Source organism: Eschrichtius robustus, chromosome X, assembly GCF_028021215.1.
Source record: "Eschrichtius robustus isolate mEscRob2 chromosome X, mEscRob2.pri, whole genome shotgun sequence".
NCBI lineage: Eukaryota > Metazoa > Chordata > Mammalia > Artiodactyla > Eschrichtiidae > Eschrichtius > Eschrichtius robustus.
In genome coordinates, this window is record NC_090845.1 from 32,977,046 (window position 1) to 32,994,490 (window position 17,445).

At 43.4% G+C, this 17,445-nt stretch overlaps 1 protein-coding gene across 1 annotated transcript; it reads left to right on the forward strand.

Annotated features, from left to right (window-relative positions):
• The first annotated feature begins 15,952 nt into the window (after window positions 1–15,952).
• Window positions 15,953–16,996, forward strand: LOC137756265 (melanoma-associated antigen B16-like). Its single transcript, XM_068532593.1, has one exon. It carries the CDS (start codon window positions 15,953–15,955, stop codon window positions 16,994–16,996), a length of 1,044 nt encoding a protein of 347 aa, XP_068388694.1.
• Window positions 16,997–17,445: the final 449 nt, after the last annotated feature.

The window sequence follows — 17,445 nt, forward strand, 5'->3', positions numbered from 1 at the left end:
AAATGTCACAATTCTGGGATTTGGGGAAGCCCTCCAAAATTATGCAGAACCAACAACATAGTTTGATTTACAGATGACTCTGATAAGAGAGTTGTCAGTTTGATTTACTGATAACTCTGGATTTTTGTCAGTATTTTTTGCAATACCTTTTATTCTAAGTGTCTCAAAGCCCTGTTACTTTTTTTGTTAAATTCCCATTAGAAAGTTTTGGTAAAGAATTCTGCTCTCCTGACTTTTCTTTATTTTCATTTTTTCTATCTTTAATGAATTGTCCCGGCCCAGTGAGGAAACAGGCTGCCTCAGCCAGCAGGGATTAATTAATTTATAAAGGAAGCTCAGGCTGAAGAAGTGGACTTTCTAGCTGTGTTCAGACGCCAAGCTTTCTCCTTTCAGCAGGTGCTCTACCTCCCAATTAAGAACTTAAATTCCCCATCCTATCCACAGCTCCTACATCTGATCTAAATATTCTTAACTCTGGTGGTGTGAGGAAATGGATTCAGACCTCACTTGATTAATTACTATAAAAAGGGTTCATAAGGATCACCAAAAACAAATGTAAACTCAAAGCAATAATCAGGAATAAGTAAGGATCAGAGAGGTTAGGATTAAGCACAGCTGATATTTTGTAATAACCTATAAGGGAAAAGAATCTGAAAAAGAATACATATATAAAACTGAGTCACTTTGCTGTACACCTGAAACTAACACAACATTGTAAATCAACTATACTTCAATAAAAAGCAAAACAAAACAATAAAAAATAAATAAAAATTAAAAAATAAATTCAAGGAAAAAAAAGAATTAAGCAAGCCTGGGCAGCTAAGCTTCATTTAAACTCCCTTGTTGCAAAACAATTTTAAGATGTCAATTATGAATAAATTGATCATTTCATACAGCATTTTCTAGCATTGCTTTGCTATATGTCTCTGTTTGCACGGATCCTGTCTCACTACTTGGAGTATAAACAGTTTAAGCAAAGGCAAAAGAGATCAGCCAGTGTTGTTTATTGAGCTACTATGTGTTACATACTTTGCCACTTATTCTAATTTAATTTTCCACACAATGTTGTGAAGACAGTAGTAGTGGACCATTTGCCAGGTGAGAAAACTATGGCTCACAGAAGTCACAGAAAAGCAGAACTTAGATTTGAACATGGTCTTTTTACTACAAAGTCTATTATCTTTTCCACTGGGTCATGATATCTATTCCTATATATAACCCTTTTTGGTGTTTAGAAGGATCCTGAGCCTATAGCAAATTTGTAAAGGCAACATTAACGTTCAAAGTATCTTAAACATTATCTAGTCCAATACCTTCCTTTAGAAATAGGGATTCTGAAGCACGAATCTAAGTGACTTACTCAAAATGGATATTTAACAAACACTTGTAGGATGACAGGAAAACAGAAAGCAAAAACAGAATTTACTTTATCTGCACTGAGACCAGAATTCATGAAACATCACAACTTAGGTGTAAGCCTGCTGGGGGCAACTTAGATGAAAAAAAATCCTTGCAAGTTACTGAATACAAGGATCATTTCATTTCAAGCTGTGAAATAAATGCATTTTTAAGTTTTATTCCCATTCACTTTAACCACAGGTCAGACAGCCTTCATTAAAGCAGAAATGTTACACAAATGAAATCAAATATAAGTGAAAATTTTCTGTCTACTGCTAGAGAGCAAGGACAATATTAAACACAGCAGTTTACAGGGCATTTTCGGAAATCTCTGAGGCATAAAACAAAATAAGTAATAATAGTAAATAGTAATAATAAAAAATAATAGACCTTGTAGACCTCATTTAATATTTCTCTCTCATCCAAAAAATAGATAAATAAAATACCATATTATCAGTCTTTGCTTCACACTCTATGCTAAAGAAGACATATCTTCCAGGTGAGGCTGGTTTGTTTGTGTGCTTGTTTTTTGTTTTTGTTTTTAAGTTGCAGACACTGGAAATTTCATAGTTCAACTATAATTTTCAATCCAGCTGTTTCCACGAGTGGACAACACAGGATAAAGCCAGGCAGTTAAGATTGCTGCCAGCGTCCGTGTGCTGTCTTCCAGAGTGGCTATTCATTACCAAACCTCAAAGCTAGACCAGGAAGGAGTGAAGTCTGAGGTCTTGAAATTTCATTTTTCTCATTAAGGAAACAAAAAAAAGTCCGTACTTTTTATTGGAAGGCACTTAAAGCACACTGGCACAAGTTTGTGTGAAATTTTCTCTTATTAAAATTCATAAGCAGAACTGTACCTAGTTTGTGTAAAATATTAGTTGAGAAAAGGTACATGTAACCAGACACCTAGGCACAGATCTATGGATTGCACAGATCTGGGAATGCTTGTGTTTTTCTACTTGAAGTAAAATGCCTCTCCTATTATTACTATTCTAAGAAGAATGCACTAAGGATGTCCCTGAATTAGCAAGAGGGCGTGAATGGAACCACAGGACTCTAGTGTAACGGACCTGCTTTGCCTCGGAGTTTTTAGCCTTCTTTTTTGGAAGTGTGCTAATAAAATAAAAACATCCTGCACTGAATCTAAAATAAATAAAGACGTATTTAGAATGGAACAGTCTTCCTGACTTCCTTTCCAACTTTCCTGTCTGTCTAAAAGAGAAATATTTTTCTTTGTCGGTGGCATACAACCATGATTAACTGCTCCTAACCAAGAAAATGGAACAGCAACTCTATGGCTCTCAGACTTTGCAAAACTGGTCTTGTCCAAAAAGTCAGAGGAAGCTCAGAAAATGTCTCAGTATAACCCATGGTCCTGGCAGCAACAATTTTCCATCATAAATCTCAGTAGGAAATACGGCTTTCTGTCCTGTTTCTTTTACTACTCATGTAGCTTGTTGCCAGGACTAGCCGAATTCTCCTGTGCAGTCACCCCAGCATGGCCATGAAAATAGTGTTTCTCCTTCCCAATTTTGTATGTATGAGGATGTAAAACAAGGTAACTGATGCTACCAATTCCCACCTTGACTCATATCCCACCTGTTTTTATTCCCTGTTTCCTTGACCGGAGCAAGGATGGTGGACAAAAACTGGGAACATGATGTATGTCCAGCATGAGGAATTAGATTGCCTCAACTAAATTATCACGTGATAGAAGCACAGGGCAGCTTGGGGCCCAGCTTAGATAAATGAGTGAGTCTTTTCCATCTATAGTTGGTCTGTCAATATGAATTTTTAGCAATAAGGAACCTCAGTCTTGGGACAGATGTAATTCACAGATTCCACTTGCAATGCAGCGTGTGTCATGGGGTTCAGAAGCCAAATTCTCCTGTCGAATTCTCTCAGCTGCCAGTACAGGCGCTGTTTACCCCAAATCCATTTCCCCCCAGGATCCCCATAATTAATACTTAGAAGGAAACCTTGCTACTTGGCTCAGATTAACACTTCCAACTTAGAGGTCTGTTTTGTGCAGGATTTATATTTCTTCCTAGTATATTCCTGGCATTTTGGATGAAGTAAAGAGTTCCCCCATGAAGAGCAAGCCTTTCTCTCTAATGCCAGCTCTGAGCCAGTTTTAACCTCTAATTCAGTCCACTGAGACCCCGGTCTGACTTGAGAATTTGCATGTGTGCCTCTTCTGTGAGCCCAACAGCTTCTCATTGCTGACTTCTTTGCCCTCCTGTACTTGGTGCTGCTTCCTTTATCAATTCATGGAGTTTCTCATTCAATCATTACATACCCATATTATAGGCAGGGAAATTGTTTTAACTTATTTGTTAGTGAAAATGACATAATTAGGACTTGTCTAGTGCTCTATTTTTATTGAAAGGGACTGAGCTGCTAAAATAAAGTTGTTTAAAATCTGTGTTTTTAAAAGTAAGTGAAAAGCTTTCTTAAAACGTTTTGCTTTACTGTAAGAACCTCAACCCTCCAATGATTTGTTCAGATTAAGTTAACTCTTCTTTTGTGTCTGAGTCGTCCAAGTGGGGCTTTCAAGTGTTTTCATTGTGCAAACCCTCGTAATGATATTTCACAATAAGTGGTTGTGTCTGCTGGAGTTAGGAGTGAAGAATAGGTCAGTAGGATATCTTGAGAAAGTTATGGAGAGTAAAGAATTTTCTGATTTGTCTGGCTGGGGATGGAGGTTATATTAATTTAAGGAGCAGAGCCTCTGCTCTGTATTTTCATCTTCCCAGGTTTTAAAGTAGGCTGGGCTCCCCAGAGAGAACCATGAGTTCTAATACATACAGACTTTCAAACGTTTTTCTCCTTTTGGAAGCTGGAGCTGAGTCTCTGGCTTCAGATGGCCTGGTGTGAATCCTAGTTTTGCCTTTTCCTAGCTATATGCCCATGGTCAAGTTACTTAACCTCTCTTAGCCTCAGTCACCCCATTCCTGAAGCTGGGATGATTATAGTCTCTAACTCATAGGGTTGTATTGAGAATTAATGAGAAATGAGATGAGATCATCTTCATCACTGCACCATAAGCAAGTTCTCAATAAATGTTTCTTGACATAGGAGGTTGTGAATTTCCCAACTAGGGTCACAGAATAAGTTTGAGAAGCACTATCTTGGAGCCATCAATATCTAAAGAGAAACAAATGACCCATGAATTATAAGAAACAAGATTTTAGAGCAATCTAATAAAAGGGAATTTTATAAGCTTTTCTGTGGCCTACCAGAGTGAATGTAAGTTAAAATTTCCCTCATAATCAGCAATGAACAATATATTCATAAGCTCTGACTTATCTTACATGGCTTCTCCATTTAAATTTGACCTGGTAGATCAACATTAATTATTTTAAGAAATAAAATAAGCTAATCAAATTTAATTTTTTTTCTTAATACCCTTATGGGGGAAATTAATCAAAGGTCCAGAGTTCAAATCTGCTTGCTAGGATCTGGCTAACTAGAGCAGGAAAATGCCTTAGGCTCTTTCTTTACTAGCGGTAGACTTGCTGCTAAGTCCCCTCAATATACATACATACGTAATAGTATACATATATACGTATATATGTATATGATGTGAATTTATGATGTGAAAATTAATCCCAGAGTTAATCCTGGGGTAGAGATAGTTTTTCCAGTAAGATGTGAATTAGAAGCATTCTTCAAGCAAGTGAAGTTGTCTGCAATGAAAAGGGAGAAAAATCAAAATAAAACAGTAAGAATAGGTGGCTTTGCCCCTGTTTCTCAAGCTTCAGCTAGGCCCGCGCTGCGTGTCGCCTCAGGGAGCGCTCACCTAGTGAAGAAGCTCAGGGTAAAGGCACGGCCGCCAAAGCAGGAGTGAGAACGACTTGATGCCGGGAGGGAGACCCCAAAGAGGCCACAGCCGCAGGAGGCCGGAGTCCTGGCCGCTGTCGGCCTTCCCCAAGGGCTTCGACCGGGCCCCTCAGGCTGTGCGCCAGCTGAGCACTGCACGCCTCATGCCCGTCCTGCCTCGCCGACCCAGTCGCCCTCTTGCCAGAATGAGCTGAAGTCTGAAAATTACTCAGCAGGACAAGGCATAGCACAGGCCTCTTCTCTTGTGGTTTCACTTGCCAATGACCACTATCTTAATAATTCTGAGCTCTTCTCACAAGTGTCCATCCAGTGGCATCTACCCTAGAAGGGGAAACTGAGGCTGAGACTGGTAAAGTAATTTGATGAAGAACTGGTACTTACATTGTGTCTTCCTGAGCTTAAAATGTGGATTATTATTGTACCCTACTGTAGTCTGAGTCTGGTCATGTAAGCAATCCCAAGACATGGGCACCATCATTACTGTTTTATAGATGGGAGAATGGGAGCTCAGAGAATCAAAGCTTGTACCCAGGTCTGCCTGATGACTTCCTGTGCTCTGAATTCCCTCACGTGGCTGCCTCTTGAAAGAGCCGTGTGGCTGACAGGGTCTTGGTGTTCTGGCCGAGTGTCAGGCCTGTGCCTCTGAGGTGGGAGAGCCGAGTTCAGGACATTGGTCCACCAGAGACCTCCCAGCTCCAGGTAATATCAAATGACAAAAGCTCTCCCAGAGATCTCCATCGCAATACTAAGACCCAGCTCCACTCAAAGACAAGCAAGCTACAGTGCTGGACACCCTATGCCAAACAACTAGCAAGACACGAATACAACCCCATCCGTTAGCAGAGAGGCTGCCTAAAATCATAATAAGGCCACAGACACCCCAAAACACACCACCAGATGCGGTCCTGCCCACCAGAAAGACAAGATCCAGCCTCAGCCACCAGAACACAGGCACCAGTCCCCTCCACCAGGAAGCCTACACAGCCCACTGAACCAACCTTAGCCACTGGGGGCAGACACCAAAAACAATGGGAACTACGAACCTGAAGCCAGTGAAAAGGAGACCCCAAACAGAGTAAGTTAAGCAAAATGAGAAGACAGAGAAACACACAGTAGATGAAGGAGCAAGGTAAAACCCCACCAGACCAAACAAATGAAGAGGAAATAGGCAGTCTACCTGAAAAAGAATTCAGAGTACTGATAGTAAAGATGATCCAAAACCTTGGAAATAGAATGGAGAAAATACAAGAAATGTTTAACAAGGACCTAGAAGAACTAAAGAGCAAACAAACAATGATAAACAACACAATAAATGAAATATAAAAATTCTCTAGAAGGAATCAATAGCAGAATAACTGAGGCAGAACGGATAAGTGACCTGGAAGATAAAATAGTGGAAATAACTACCTCAGAACAGAATAAAGAAAAAAGAATGAAAAGAATTGAGGACAGTCTCAGAGACCTCTGGGACAACATTAAACTCACCAACATTCAAATTATAGGGGTCCCAGAAAAAGAAGAGAAAAAGAAAGGGACTGAGAAAATATTTGAAGAGATTATAGTTGAAAACTTCCCTAATATGGGAAAGGAAATACTCAATCAAGTCCAGGAAGCACAGAGGTCCCATACAGGATAAACCCAAGGAGAAACATACCAAGACACATATTAATCAAACTACCAAAAATTAACTACAAAGAAAAAATATTAAAAGCAGCAAGGGGAAAACAACAAATAACATACAAGGGAATCCCCATAAGGTTAGCAGCTGATCTTTCAGCAGAAACTCTGCAAGCCATAAGGGAGTGGCAGGACATATTTAAAGTGATTAAAGGGAAAAACCCTACAACCAAGATTACTCTACCCAGCAAGCATCTCATTCAGATTCGATGGAGAAATTAAAACTTTTACAGACAAGCAAAAGCTAAGAGAATTCAGCACCACTAAACCAGCTCTACAACAAATGCTAAAGGAACTTCTCTAGGCAGGAAACACAAGGGAAGGAAAAGACATACAATAACAAACCCAAAACAATTAAGAAAATGGTAATAAGAACACACATATCGATAACTACCTTAAATGTAAATGGATTAAAGGCTCCAACCAAAAGACACAGACTGGCTGAATGGATACAAAAACAAGACCCATATGTACGCTGTCTACAAGAGACCCACTTCAGACCTAGGGACACATACAGACTGAAAGTGAGGGGATGGAAAAAGATATTCCATGCAAATGGAAATCAAAAGAAAGCTGGAGTAGCAATTCTCATATCAGACAAAATAGACTTTAAAATAAAGACTATTACAAGAGACAAAGAAGGACACTACATAATGATCAAGGGATCCATCCAAGAGGAAGATATAACAACTGTAAATATTTATGCACCCAACATAGGAGCACCTCAATACATAAGGCATATGCTAACAGCCATAACAGGGGAAATCGACAGTAACACAATCATAGTAGGGGACTTTAACACCCCACTTTCACCAATGGACTGAAATTGAAACTGTGATTAACAATCTTCCAACAAACAAAAGCCCAGGACCAGAGGGCTTCACAGGCGAATTCTATCAAACATTTAGAGAAGAGCTAACACCTATCCTTCTCAACCTCTTCCAAAATATTGCAGAGGGAGGAACACTCCCCAACTCATTCTACGAGGCCACCATCACCCTGATACCAAAACCAGAGAAAGATGTCACAAAGAAAACTACAGGCCAATATCACTGATGAACACAGATGCAAAAATCCTCAACAAAATACTAGCAAACAGAATCCAACAGCACATTAAAAGGATCATACACCATGATCAAGTGGGGTTTATTCCAGGAATGCAAGGATTCTTCAATGTACGCAAATCAATCAACGTGATACATCATATTAACAAATTGAAGGAGAAAAACCATATGATCATCTCAATAGATGCAGAGAAAGCTTTCAACAAAATTCAACACCCATTTATGATAAAAGCCCTGCAGAAAGTAGGCATAGAGGGAACTTTCCTCAACATAATAAAGGCCATATATGACAAACCCACCGCCAACATTGTCCTCAATGGTGAAAAACTGATACCATTTCCACTAAGATCAGGAACAAGACAAGGTTGCCCACTCTCACCACTATTATTCAACATAGTTTTGGAAGTGTTAGCCACAGCAATCAGAGAAGAAAAACAAATAAAAGGAATCCAAATCGGAAAAGAAGAAATAAAGCTGTCACTGTTTGCAGATGACATGATACTATACATAGAGAATCCTAAAACTGCCACCAGAAAACTACTAGAGCTAATCAATGAATTTGGTAAAGTAGCAGGATACAAAATTAATGCACAGAAATCTCTTGCATTCCTATATACTAATGATGAAAAATCTGAAAGTGAAATTAAGAAAACACTCCCGTTTACCATTGCAACAAAAAGAGTAAAATATCTAGGAATAACCCTACCTAAGGAGACAAAAGACCTGTATGCAGAAAATTATAAGACACTGATGAAAGAAATTAAAGATGATACAAATAGATGGAGAGATATACCATGTTCTTGGATTGGAAGAATCAACATTGTGAAAATGACTCTACTACCCAAAGCAATCTACAGATTCAATGCAATCCCTATCAAACTACCACTGGCATTTTTCACAGAACTAGAACAAAAAATTTCACAATTTGTATGGAGACACAAAAGACCCCGAATAGCCAAAGCAATCTTGAGAACGAAAAATGGAGCTGGAGGAATCAGGCTCCCTGACTTCAGACTATATTACAAAGCTACAGTAATCAAGACAGTTTGGTACTGGCACAAAAACAGAAACATAGATCAATGGAACAGGATAGAAAGCCCAGAGATAAACCCACGCACATATGGTCACCTTATCTTTGATAAAGGAGGCAAGCATATACAGTGGAGAAAAGACAGCCTCTTCAATAAGTGGTGCTGGGAAAATTGGACAGGTACATGTAAAAGTATGAAATTAGAACACTCCCTGACACCATACACAAAAATAAACTCAAAATGGATTAAAGACCTAAGTGTAACGCCAGACACTATCAAACTCTTAGAGGAAAACATAGGCAGAACACTCTATGACATAAATCACAGCAAGATCCTTTTTGACCCAGCTCCTAGAGAAATGGATAAAAAAACACAAATAAACAAATGGGACCTAATGAAACTTAAAAGCTTTTGCACAGCAAAGGAAACCATAAACAAGACCAAAAGACAACCCTCAGAATGGGAGAAAATATTTGCAAATGAAGCAACTGACAAAGGATTAATCTCCAAGATTTACAAGCAGCTCATGCAGCTCAATAACAAAAAAACAAACAACCCAATCCAAAAATGGGCAGAAGACCTAAATAGACATTTCTCCAAAGAAGATATACAGATGGCCAACAGACACATGAAAGAATGCTCAACATCACTAATCATTAGAGAAATGCAAATCAAAACTACAATGAGGTATCATCTCACACCGGTCAGAATGGCCATCATCAAAAAATCTACAAACAATAAATGCTGGAGAAGGTGTGGAGAAAAGGGAACACTCTTGCACTGTTGGTGGGAATGTAAATTGATACAGCCACTATGGAGAACAGTATGGAGGTTCCTTAAAAAACTACAAATAGAACTACCATACGACCCAGCAATCCCACTACTGGGCATATACCCTGAGAAAACCATAGGTCAAAAAGAGTCATGTACCAAAATGTTCATTGCAGCTCTATTTACAATAACCAGGACGTGGAAGCAACCTAAATGTCCATCGACAGATGAATGGATAAAGAAGATGTGGCACATATATACACTGGAATATTACTCAGCCATAAAAAGAAATGAAATGGAGGTATTTGTAATGAGGTGGATGGAGTTAGAGTCTGTCATACAGAGTGAAGTAAGTCAGAAAGAGAAAAACAAATACAGTATGCTAACACATATATACGGAATCTAAGGGAAAAAAAAAAGGCCATGAAGAACCTAGTGGCAAGATGGGAATAAAGACACAGACCTACTAGAGAATGGACTTGAGGATATGGGGAGGGGGTGGGGTGAGATGTGACAGGGTAAGAGAGTGTCATGGACATATATACACTACCAAATGTAAAATAGATAACTAGTGGGAAGCAGCCGCATAGCACAGGGAGATCAGCTCTGTGCTTTGTGACCACCTAGAGGGGTGGGATGGGGAGGGTGGGAGGGAGGGAGTTGCAAGAGGGAAGAGAAATGGGAACATATTGTATATGTATAACTGATTCACTTTGTTATAAAGCAGAAGCTAACACACCATTGTAAGGCAATTATACTTCAATAAAGATGTTTAAAAAAAAAAAAAAACTAAACATAGAACTACCATATGACCCAGCAATCCCACTACTGGGCATATACCCTGAGAAAACCATAATTCAAAAAGAGTCATGTACCAAAATGTTCATTGCATCTCTATTTACAATAGCCAGGACATGGAAGCAACCTAAGTGTCCATCATCGGATGAATGGATAAAGAAGATGTGGCACATGTATACAATGGAATATTACTCAGCCATAAAAAGAAATGAAATGGAGGTATTTGTAATGAGGTGGATGGAGTTAGAGTCTGTCATACAGAGTGAAGTAAGTCAGAAAGAGAAAAACAAATACAGTATGCTAACACATATATATGGAATCTAAGGAAAAAAAAAAAAAGGTCGTGAAGAACCTAGTGGCAAGATGGGAATAAAGACACAGACCTACTAAAGAATGGACTTGAGGATATGGGGAGGGGGAGGGGTGAGATGTGACAGGGTGAGAGTGTCATGGACATATATACACTACCAAATGTAAAATAGATAGCTAGTGGGAAGCAGCCGCATAGCACAGGGAGATCAGCTCAGTGCTTTGTGACCGCCTGGGGGGGTGGGATGGGGAGGGTGGGAGGGAGAGAGATGCAGGAGGGAGGAGATATGGGAACGTGTGTATATGTGTAGCTGATTCACTTTGTTATAAAGCAGAAAGTAACACACCATTGTGAAGCAATTATACTTCAATAAAGATGTTTAAAAAAAAAAAAAAAAGAGGAAAAGGGGAAAAAACAATATATATTGCTCCCAAAGTCCACCTCCTCAATTTGGGATGATTCGTTGTCTATTCAGGTATTCCACAGATGCAGGTACATCAAGTTTTTTGTGGAGCTTTAATCCACTGCTTCTGAGGCTGCTGGGAGAAATTTCCCTTTCTCTTCTTTGTTCGCACAGCTCCTGGGGTTCAGCTTTGGATTTGGACCCGCCTCTGCGTGTAGGTCACCTGAGGGCGTCTGTTCTTCGCTCAGATAGGACGGGGTTTAAGGAGCAGCTGTTTTGGGGGCTCTGGCTCACTCAGGCCGGGGGGAGGGAGGGGTACGGAGGCGGGGCGAGCCTGCGGCGGCTGAGGCCAGCGTGACATTGCACCAGCCTGAAGCACCCCGCGCATTCTCCTGGGGAAGTTGTCCCTGGATCACGGGACCCTGGCAGTGGCGGGCTGCACAGGCTCCCAGGAGGGGTGGTATGGAGAGTGAGCTCTGCTTGCACACAGGCTTCTTGGTGGCGGCAGCAGCATCCTTAGCGTCTCATGCCTGTCTCTGGGGTCCGCGCTGATAGCCGCGGCTCGCGCCCGTCTCTGGAGCTCCTTTAAGCAGCGCTCTTAATCCCCTCTCCTCGCGCACCAGGAAACAGAGGCAAGAAAAAGTCTCTTGCCTGTTCGGCAGCTCCAGACCTTTTCCCGGACTCCCTCCCGGCTAGCTGTGGTGCACTAACCCCTTCAGGCTGTGTTCACGCCGCCAACCCCAGTGTTCTCCCTGCAATCCGACCGAAGCCCGAGCCTCAGCTCCCAGCCTCTGCCCGCCCCGGCGGGTGAGCAGACAAGCCTCTCGGGCTGGTGAGTGCTGCTCGGCGTGGATCCTCTGTGCGGGAATCTCTCCTCTCTGCCCTCCGCACCCCTGTGGCTGCGCTCTCCTCTATGGCTCCGAAGCTTCCCCCCCTCCACCACCCGCAGTCTCCACCCGCGATGGGGCTTCCTAGTGTGTGGAAACCTTTCCTCCTTCACAACTCCCTCCCAGAGGTGCAGGTCCCGTCCCTATTCTTTTGTCTCTGTTATTTCTTTTTTCTTTTGCCCTACCCAGGTATGTGGGGGAGTTTCTTCCCTTTTGGGAGGTCTGACGTCTTCTGCCAGCATTCAGTGGGTGTTCTATAGGAGCAGTTCCACGTGTAGATGTATTTCTGATGTATTTGTGGGGAGGAAGGTGATCTCCGCGTCTTACTGTTCCGCCATCTTCTCCTCTCCTCTTTTACTTTTTAAATAAAAGAAAAATGGCAAATCTATATGTAATCCAGTTATAGAGTCTAGAAATACAGACACTGTAGGGCTTCCCTGGTGGCTCAGTGGTTGAGAGTCTGCCTGCCAATGCAGGGGACACGGATTCAGGGCCTGGTCTGGGAGGATCCCACATGCTGCGGAGCAACTAGGCCCATGAGCCACAATTACTGAGCCTGCGCGTCTGGAGCCTGTGCTCCGCAACAAGAGAGGCCGCGATAGTGAGAGGCCCGCGCATCGCGATGAAGAATGGCCCCCGCTTGCTGCAACTGGAGAAAGCCCTCGGACAGAAATGAAGACCCAACACAGCCAAAAATAAATAAAATAAATAAATAAAAATTAAAAAAAAAGAAATATAGACACTGTAGAATGCTATCAAGGACATCTTCAATTTGCAAATAACAATAAAATAATATCTGTTTTTCAAAATTTAGGGACACTGAAGATTGATATGCAGCACTCTTCAGTATGGATTATTAATTAGAGGAAAAAGCAAATAGCAAAACAATATGTACTTTATTGTCACATTTATGTTATTTACCTAAATTTCGTTTATGTAAAGCAAATGCACAATTATATCCATACAAAATTAATTCATAATAAGGTTATATGGTGGTGCAGGTAACAGAGAGGATTGAAAAGGCAAGACAGAATTTTGTTTTGAGTGTACTGTTTGAAATGTGTGCAGTGAGAACAGTCATAGAGCACCACTTTAGTGCTTTAACTCTCACCAGTAGCAAATCACTTGCAAAACATTTCAGCACCTCCCTATGCTCCAGGCTCCTCATCCATAAAATGACAATTTCTAAGGTTCTTTCTTGCTTATTTTAATTATTTATCCAGTGATCAGATGTCAGGCGGCAACTGGGTCTGGCCCACATTAACCTAGTGGGCCCATGCTGGTTCTTAGCACTCCTCCACTACATGATTATATGAAGTGATACAGTGTGTCCAATGGGAGTGGCAAGACCACTTAGCAATGTGTCTATACAAGGCTCTTTCCTATAGAAAGTTAAGTCTTTTAGAAAAGGTTTCCAACTGGCTGGAGAAGGGACCCAATGGGAAGGTGACTTTTGTTTTGTTTTGTTTATGTTTCTGTTTTTTAAATTCACGGTGCTTCATCTTCACCACCCAGCATCCAGCCTGAACTTGGACTCAGTCTGTATGAGAGTCACACAGGGGGGGCAAATGCATAGAGATTGGCAAGGAGGTGGCATCGTCTAGGAAGTAATCAAAAAGACTGGAGCCAAGATATGGACCCTAAGTGAGAACTGTGGGAACCACTTACCCCAGAAGAGAGGGACCCCACAGAGCCTGCTCCTTTTGTCAAGCTTGGAAGACTCCCAGCAGAGGTGGCTAGAAATGGCCTCAGGAGTCTAAAGGTAGTGATGGAGGGCCTTGAGTTGAGGAGGTGCAGCCTCAGGTTAACAGAGGGAGGAGCCTCAGGCCATGTAAGCCCCGGGTAAGACACTGAGTCAGAACTGAGGAATGGAGGGCACTCTAAGAGTTCCGCCACCACGTTGGCGATGGGGAGCTCCGGGATGACTATTAGACAGAGGCTCCCTCTGACTTCGTCCTCTCGCGAGTCTGACCCGGGTGAGGGTCTTGGTGTATGGGGTACAACCTCAGTTCCGCGGAGGGAGGAATCCTTGATCCTGCAGTGATTCTGGGTGAAGACACCGAGTGTGTTAAGTACCCCAGAATACAAGGAGCCCCACAGAACCTCACGCCTGCTGTCGGCCTCGCGAGAGCCAGGCGCCACTAGGCGTGGGGGGAGGAGGCGAGGGGGAGCAGAGCGGAAGGAACACCCCCTGACTTCCGGGAGGACGGTTGGCGAAGGCAGATATCGAAAGCTGAGGGCTCGCTTCGCGGAAGGAGGCGCCCTGGGAGTCGTCGAGTGTTACGGTGAAGACATTGAACGAGGGAACTAACCACCCCAGAAGAGAGGGGCGGCCCGCTGAGTAAAGCCCCGTCCCTTTTGTAATCCCGGGGAGCCCCCCGAGTAACTAACTAGGGCCTCAGGAATCTGAGGGCAGCGCGGGCCACTCGGGGCGTGGCCACGAGTCAGCAGAGGGAGGAGGCCCTGGCACGGGGGAGTTTCAAGGGAAGGTGGGGAAGGGGAATGAGGTGACCAGCTCCGCAGAATAGAGGGGACGCTGCAGGTAAAAGTGCGGCCCCCCCCGCTCCAGCCCTCGGCGCCGCGAGAATAACTGTCAGACTGAGTTGCTCCCTGACTTCCACCTTGGGTTTGCAGGAAAGTGAGGCCTGTTCTGGGGACTGCTGCCTCGGGTGAGCGGAGGGAGGAGTCTCAGACCCTGCCGGGAGTCAAGGTAAGATGTTGAGTGGGACTGAGGAGATTTCTTCCCCAGGATGGAGAAGGGTCTTCAGAATTCTTTTGTGAGTCCCAGGAGGAGGAGGAGCTGGCCAGGAGTGACTTCCTCTGACTTTTGGGGTATGAGGATGATGACGATATTGTTCTGAGAGGTGTGGCCCCAAGTAATCAGGCCCTGCCAGGAATCAAGTTAAGATGCTGAGCAGGGACTGGGGGAATCACACCCTGGAGAACAGTGGGGGCCCCATAGAACCCTGTCCCTGTTGTCAGACTGGGTAGGCCCTGGAATAGTTGTCAGACTTCCGTGCTTTCTGATTTTGGTTTTGGGAATCTGAGGGCTGTTGTCTCAAGTTAACAGAGAGAGGTGTCTCAGTCTCTGTCAAGGTCAAAAGTCATGACCTTTAGTGAGGATTGTGGGGACCACACACATCAGAACAACAGAGCCCCAACAGACAGCTGTGCTCCTTTATCACTTCTGGGAGGCCCAGGCAGGTATGGCCCAATGAGCGGCCCCTCCCTTCTCTCCCCTGTCTGTCTCCTCTGTGACTTCCTGGCTGAGAGGCTCTGAAAAAAGCTGTCAGTGTGAGGCACCTCCTTTCTTCGTTGTAAGTCAAGTGTCTCAAGAAGATTTAAGCCTCTTTTTGAGGTGACAATCCTTGGGTCAGTAGAGGAAGGAGTCCCAGATACTCCCTGGGATCACAGTGAGGACTCTGAACAAAGACGGAGGGGACCACCCACCGCAGAACAGAAGGGATCCCACAGAGCTTGACCCCACCTGTCCTGTTATCAGCTTTAGGAAGCCTTGGGCTAGGTTGGCTGGCTGCACCCTGAAGAGCCTTCTCGCTCTCTCCTTTGCTTCCTACAGTTCAGGACAGGAGACCTGTGAGGCTCGAGTACTGCCCTCAGGAAAAGATGTATGGAAGGCACTCTTTTCGGAGCTGCCACAGTTGAGTTAACAGATGAGGCCACTCACATCCTCCCTTTCTCCCTAGGTTGTGGTCCTCTTGTACCCACTCTCCTGCCCACATTCCTGCCTGCTGCCACCAACCAGAGTGAACATGTCTCAGGGTCAAGAGATTCCACACTGCATGCAGGAACAACACCACGCCCTCAGTGAACCCCAGGGCCTGGAGGCTGCACAGGTCTCCGAGGCTCTGGAGGAGACCTCTCCCTCCTCCTCCCATCCTCTAATGCCTGGCGATTTGAAGGAGGCTCTGGCTGCTGGGGCACCCAGCACTCCCCACAGTCCTCAGAGTGCCTACTCATCTTACATTGTCATTGCAACCATCTCATCAAGCAAATCAGAGGAGTGCTCCAGCAGCCAGGAAAAGGAGGCTGGGTCAGCTTCTTCAAATCCCCTGTCAGAAACTGAGGACTTGCCCACAGACCCTCTAGATGAGAAGGTGACTTTGTTGGTGCAGTTCCTGCTGAGAAAGTATCAAATGAGAGAGCTGATCACAAAGGCAGACATGATTGATGAGGTTATCAAAGAGTACAAGGATGACTTCCTTGAGATCCTCAGGAGAGCCTCTGAGTGCATAGGGCTGGTCCTTGGTATTGATGTGAAGGAAGTGGATCCCAGCAGCCACAGCTATGCCCTCGTCAACAAACTAGGCCTCACCTATGATGTGAGGCTCAGTGGTGATGAGGGCGTGCCCAAGACTGGCCTCCTGATAGTTATCCTGGGTGTGATTTTCATGAAGGGCAATCATGCCACTGAGGAGGAGATCTGGAAAGTGTTGAATATGATGGACTTATATTCTGGGAGGAGGCATTTTATCTTTGGGGAGCCCAGGAAGCTTATCACCCAAGATTTAGTGAGAGAAAAGTACCTGGAGTACCGCCAGGTACCCAGTAGCAATCCTCCACGCTATGAATTCCTGTGGGGTCCAAGAGCCCATGCTGAAGCCAGCAAAATGAAATTGCTAGAGTTTTTGACCAAGATCCATGGATCTGACCCTACTTGCTTCCCATCCCAGTATGAGGAGGCTTTGAGAGATGAAGCAGAGAGAGCCTCAGCTAGAGTTGCAACCAGGGCTGGCAGTGCTGCCATGGCCAGGAAACGTTCCAGTGCCATATCCAGTAGCTCCTCCCACCCCTAGTGAGGTCTGAGGCCAATTCTTCACTTTGTCATTGAAGAGAGCAGTCAACTTGCTAAGTAGTTGAGAGCTGGAGTGTGGCTGTTGGGAAACTGTATACTTTCTGTCCCTCTTCTATATAGTTAACATGGAGGTTTATTTTCTTTTTGGAGTGAGTTAGTTTTCATATGTTCCTTTTAATATAACATTTCATTAGCTTCAGAATCTAAGTTTATGAATGACATTGGTCATACATTTATTGCTATTTATGGAATTTAAGAATACAAGTTTGTAAAACAAATTGTAAAACCGACCATCTTCTTTTGTGATCTGGAAAAGATAACATGACATTAGAATAGGCATTTCCGTGGCACTGTCAAAGAACTCAGCAGTAAAATAGTTGGGATCAAGAAAAAACTAAAAGATGGTCAATTCTTGGCTTCCCTTATCCTGTTTAATCTGCTGTTCTGTAA